This window comes from Anneissia japonica, unplaced genomic scaffold (assembly GCF_011630105.1).
Source record: "Anneissia japonica isolate Jap-2015-1 unplaced genomic scaffold, ASM1163010v1 scaffold287819_len434453_cov191, whole genome shotgun sequence".
In the NCBI taxonomy this organism is placed as follows: domain Eukaryota; kingdom Metazoa; phylum Echinodermata; class Crinoidea; order Comatulida; family Comatulidae; genus Anneissia; species Anneissia japonica.
The window spans coordinates 284,548-291,093 of record NW_022713610.1 but is presented as its reverse complement, the minus strand read 5'-3'; the positions used below and the strand labels follow the sequence as shown (position 1 = coordinate 291,093).

At 36.6% G+C, this 6,546-nt stretch overlaps 1 protein-coding gene across 1 annotated transcript in view; it reads right to left on the bottom strand.

Moving 5' to 3' along the window:
- LOC117108507 overlaps positions 1–6,546 on the bottom strand; it is a 64,203-nt gene that overhangs the window by 43,609 nt on the left and 14,048 nt on the right. The window contains exon 3 of the mRNA XM_033250528.1: positions 2,443–2,621. Coding sequence (XP_033106419.1) covers positions 2,443–2,621 — 179 coding nt within the window. The remainder of the gene's footprint in view (positions 1–2,442; positions 2,622–6,546) is intronic.

Here is a 6,546-nt window from a genome sequence, read left to right as displayed (position 1 = left end):
AGTGTTGAATCTGTCTCTTATACACTTCTAGATGTGTATAAGAGACAGCCTATGTGTTCTATTAGGCCTACGTATAACGGGTACTGATGCATATTTACATGTTTAGAAGTATTCATTTTGAGTGATCCCAGGAAAGAATTTGTATTGGCTCAAGAATAATCTTTAAAATTTTAACAGTGTGTACAAAGGGGGGGGGGGAGCCGCGGCTCCCACGGCTCCCCCCTGGATACGTCCCTGCGCTGAAGTACGCTGGTATACGTCCTAGTACGGCGAGTACGTCGAAGAGTTTTGTGCATGCACAAAACTTGTTGACGTATACCAGCGAATGGCTCGTACGTTCCGCATACGCGAGCCATAAGTTTTAGTAAGTTAAGCGATAGTTGACACACGTTGACACACGTTACTTGTAAGTTACTCAAAAGTCAAAACGTATTTCTAACCTATGAGTAACGTGCTTCGAACTTGCATGTAACTTACTCCAACGTATATTGACGTACGTAGACGTATTTAACGTGTTCCAGACGACACAAAACTTACTGAACGTGTTTCTAACTTACAGTTATCGTATAATGGCGTATTGGAAGCGTTTAGGGGAATAGGTATATTAAAATAGGGTGATGTCAATATGGTGACATTGATACTGCGATGTCTAGTGCGGTTATGATTTGCATCGACGAGCGGCAGCCTTTTTATAAGGATACGCTGCGACGCGCGCCCCCCCCCCCCCCCCTTATATCACAAAAAACCCCGCTCCGGGCTAGCCTATTTATACTCATGTTGCCCGATTGTCTAGTGAAAAATTAGCAAGAAAAACCGGAATTTTTGAGACGATCCCTGCACAGAAGGTATCACAGCCCAAAGGAACACTGTAGCTAGTTTTCAGCTCTCCACATGCAGTGAGTGTTGAATTATTAAGATGATCCCCTAGACATTCACCAACATTACAGGATGGCATGTAACGTTATCTCTCTCAACAGATGATAGTTTGATCGTTCAATCTGGTAGAACATTTTAATTCAGTATACTTTAATTCAATAGAACTTTTATATACAATAATTAATAATTAGAGGTGATGCAACCCCGGTGTTTGGTTCTATTCTTCTTTGAAGACTGCTAGACAATGGACTTCAAGGTGGAGATCAGATTGCCACGTGACCAGGCATCGGAGTCACGAGGTATGATGGGTAAAGGAGTGGGGTTTTAGGCGAGTTTGTGGGGGTTTAGGTGAGTCTGTCCGGACAGGGATGTTTGGAGGTGATGCAGCCTCTCGACTGCGGCTATTGTAATATTGACTGTCCACTTGGTTGGTAGATTTATATACCTTGGGAGGCATAATGAAGCAATTTTGAACTGGTCTGGCACTATCCGAGGTAAACTGTGAAGGGCGGGTCGACCTAGTCGAGATACGTGTTGTTGCTGGCAGCAGCATGCTAGACATAGGCCTACGTGTGACATTCGTTGTGTACACTTAGTATTCGTTGGACAAACGCTACGAATGCGCTTTCATTCATTAAAGGAACGTTAGATGTACATAGGTTATACGATCAGCATTCGTTCTTCATTCGTTGGGCGTTCGTCTTTTACACAAGGATGCTTGTTTTTTGCCTAGAATTTGAACATATTTGAGCATATCTGGACTTCGGAGGAAAAAATCAGTACGCTCGGCATATGTTAGCTCTATTCGCTACTATGTGAGAGGGCCATTAGGTCTTGCAGTGGTTTTATGACGTCATGGAGGTGCGGAGGGAATTTTGTTGAGTAATATACCATTCCTGTGTATCGGCTCTGCTCACTTACATTGCATGGGCGTGACATGTTGGTACTGTAATTGCATATTGTTGGCTAACCAACTTATGCTTACCGCCCCCCACCCCACGCTACAGTACAGACGTATGCTAGGCAACAGAACGTGTACTGCACCTTCCTTCCCATTTAACATTTGCACATTGTTAGCTATAACCAGCTGCGTGTATTCCTTTGTGGAAATGAGTACCACAGCGTACTCATTTCCACAAAGCATCTGCATCCCCTTCGAACTTCGAAATAATTGTCTCCATATCTTTGCTAATTAATCACCGTAATTTAGTTTACACTTATGCATAGAGTAACTGGAGCACTTAAAATGTACAATAATCATTTCACTACCCGACAAACCCCTTATTCATACATTACATAAATAGTTTCATGATGTTGTACTCCAACATCACTGGCGCATGGTAACAACCAACTGACTGCAGACCATTTCTGGTCACACATTACTCTCCATAACGCAGCGCCAACTAGTTCCGTCACCTCTGGATCCAATGAACGAGGTAATAATGTGAAGCGCAATAAGTCGTATATTGTCAATGTACATATACAAAGACACAAAAACAATATATCATGTACTTAACATATCTAATATTTCTAACAACTATTCTGATCCTAATTAACAATTCTCACCTGGAATTATCAATGTGTGGTTGCAGCCATGCTGAAACCGAATAATTGGAGTGATTGAAGAAAGTGGAGATGAGTTCGGCCTTCCAATATCTTGTCTCAGCGTCAAATTTACAGACATAGGAAGTGACCAAGAGAGACCATTACTAACAGCCAAAGATATCCAATCTCTACCAGAGAATCTTCACACCGATGAAAATAAAAGGATGAAAGATACATGTTATTCTTGTAAAAACGTTGTCAGTGTTTTTATTTCTAAAATTCATGTTTACTAACATTTATAGAATTACAAGAATGATTTTCTTGAAATTAAATGTATTTTATTTCATTTGATTATACTCCATCAGAACTGTTTTAAGTATACAGTAGTTTGAAATGGAAAGATTTTGTTGCAATTAATGTATTTTATGTGTTTATATTAATTTTAGTATCATTGTTTTGAACAATTCAAACTTCATTGCATACTATGAGAGCAATTCCACGGTAACCTAGGTTTAACCTAGTTAAATTAATTTTCATTACTGTTATCCACTCTAAAGATGTAGCAAAGATATAGAATTATTGTATTATCATATGCAAGTAATATTTAAAACTGTATTGTACAGCATTTATAGAATTCTTATTAAAACTTTCAACTCTTTAAATACTATTTTAACGTACTCACACATTGGTAACTTTACGTTACACAAAAAGACGTACTTTAAAAAAAAAGTCACCTCATGCAGAATATTCGTCAGTAAAAACAGAGCAATTGTCACATAATTGTTGGTCTTTGCTCTATTAACAGGTAAATTATAGATGCAAACTGATTACGATTGGGTAAACTGGTAAAATATAACAAAATGTTACTGTAACTTACTGTACGTTACCACATCTTACAGTACACAATGTTACTATTGACAATAATTAGTTTCCTCATCTTTCAAGATAGAACCACAATTTATAAAACGATGCCGGCTAGTATTTTTATTTTTTATATTATTGCGCTTATTTTAAAAAAACCTGAAATGATAATAGAAAACCTGATGGCCTAAATTAACATTTAGGACTTGAAACCTACCGGTCTGAAAAACTTTAACAACATCGATCATCAAAGTCCCGATCGCACGAAGTTATATCAATCTATATTTCAGATTATTTGTTTGGAAAATAGGGACATTTATAGACGTTTTTCACTAGACCGCATGAATTTCACTGGACCAAAATGCTTTTTACGTATCTTCAAATTCTGTAACCGTGTCCCAGTCGTTTTGCGGTGATATATGGAACGCCAAAAGAGCAACATTCAACGTATAGCTTTATGATGTTATATGAACGCCAAAAGGGCAACTTTTAAAGCAGCCGATTTTCAAGCACAATCGGCTTTCAGGCACAGTCGGTTAGCAAAAACAGTTGTTTTGCCGTGTTATATAGAACGCCAAAAGAGCAACATTCAACGTAGGGCCTATAGCTTTATGATGTTATATGCACGCCAAAAGGGAAACTTTCAAAGCAGTCGATTTTCAAGCACAATCGGTTTTCAAGTATAGTCGGTTTTCCGGTTCTCAATGTGTTACAGTAGAACATTGCTTTAGCTGCCCCTGACCAAAATAGGGCACATATTGACCGCACGACTTTCACTGGACCAAAATATTCTGCAGTCGTGTCCCAACCGTATTGCAGAGTTATATGGAACGCCAAAGGAGCAACATGCAATGTACAACGTACAATTTTGCGGTATTATATGAAACGCCAAAAGAGCAACTTTCAAACACACTCGATTTCCAAGCACTTCCAAGCACAGTCGGATAACAAACACAATTGTTCTAAATATTTTGATGTTGAAAAATGATATGAAACTGCCATCAAAACCATGCAACTTATCTTTTATTGTCACTATAATCTTTAATTTTGGTCGATTAAATGTATGGAATTAAATAAAATTCTATTTTTTTTAAACTAATCGAGACGTTCACATATTAGAGGGTAAGCAAGCGCACCTTCTAGTTATTCATAAATTATTTTATAGCAATGACGATATTATTTTGTTGAACATTTTTTTTGTAAAAAAACACTTTTAATAGCATGATAATCACTAACATTGAGGTATATTTATTCAATCTCCAGTAAAATGCATACATAGCAGCACATGGCTGAACTGCGTATGAATTAACACACTTAAGTTTATATGAAACAAAACAGCATATAAATTGCCAAAAAATATAACATCAAAATTTCAAGGAAAAAATGAAAAAAAAAACTACGAGACTTAGGCCAAGCCTAGGCCCTAATTATTACGTATACTTTCAATCATTATAAAAGTCTATGAAGATTAATTGTGGTCACTTGTTTGTTTTGGCGTTGTCCTATTTTAATCTATATAATCTATTTGTCACCTTATCAATCAATTAATCACTTAAAGTTCAATTTTAATGTACTTTTTAAATAATTCTAGTCTAGGTCTGGCCTAGAAGCTAGAGGGAGGTTACCCTGAAATAGCAGTCCAGCAACAGGTTACTGCGAGGTCGGGCCTAGGCTAGCCTGATGAAACTATCAGACTAATTCCTATTAGTAATATACTGTAGTATTTAAATATATTTTACGATAATTGTTGAAAGAAGCCTTGCGCAGTTTGCATACTTCGTGCACAGTTTTAAACGACTTTGAAACAACACCAACAACTCAAAATGACTAAAAGGAACAAACTGTGCACAACACAAACCACGAATTTGACTGGTTTGGACAACTATGAAGTCATATTAATGATAAACCAGATTTCTATAGCGGTCATATCCACTTTAATTTATTTACTTTAATATCCATTTATTACTATAGCATGATGCCTATCAAATAACTAATAAAATCCACCCACATTCGTCAAATATCCGTAGCTTTAGCCTCAAATCTAAATGCTCGTTTCGCTTGCATATACATTGGAACTATTTAAGTGTTTAGCAAGATAGTTCCAATATTACTTCGTTAACTAAAAGAATTTTGTACTGGTTTTATTTTTTATATCATTTAAAATTCAATGTCTGTTTTCAGATAAGGATCCTCTTCAAGTTGATGTTTATTCGGGCGTAATAGGCCTATACAAATTTACTTGCGGAAGCTGTAACCCTTCTGATATTGGTGAAACTGGTCGCCATTTAAAACACGCTGACAAACATCTAAGAATTCGCATATTCCTAAACCATGGCCAAGCGGACATTTCACCAACAGACATTCGGCCAACAGACATTTGGCCTACAGACTATTGACCGAAATACTATTCGCCGACACAAGATTTTGCCGACACCACACTTCACCGAATGCCAGTTTGCCGACAGGACGATTCGACGACAGGCAATTTACCGACAGACAATTTGCCGACAGACAATACGCCGATATTTTTTGTGAACATGTTAATGGAAGGATGTGTCACAAGTGGCATATTTATTTTTATTCGGTTATTTAATGTCCAAAACCTTTTTCTTGTACAGAATAGTATGCACAGCTTACATATCAAATTTTAAATTATGTTTTAAGTTTTGAATTTGAAATTTCCATACTGTGATACTGCTAAAAGGTATAACATGAGAAGAATTAGTAGGCCACAGTTTAAATCGTGAAAGAATTATTCTATTATGGTAACATATGACTATTATTGATAATAATAATGGAAGGGCCGTACTGATCTGGGACGGATGCAGAGGGTGCATAAATTATTAATAAACATTTTTCTATTGTATTGTTGATATGACCATGGTACCTGTACAATTTTTAAGGTATCAGAGTGCAATTTCTGGGCACCTAGAGTCCAAAAAATGTTCGCACCTCTTCCCCATCTATGGTGGGACCTAGTGGATAAGGTTCTACTGTTAAAGCAATGTTTAACTATTATTACTTGTACGTACGTTAATATTTATAAAATCCCATAGTGAAAAATACAGTAATTACAAAGCATGAATGGTTAATTGATCTATTTTGTACAAGTATGAATAAGTGATATATTAGAAATATAGTAATAATAATAATAATACACATTTTTAAAGCGCCTATTAAAGCAAACAAAACTGGCTTGTCACCGGCGCTGGAGGATGTTAGAAAGAAGTTGAACTATTTGAAGAGGAATGATTTAAGAGTAGA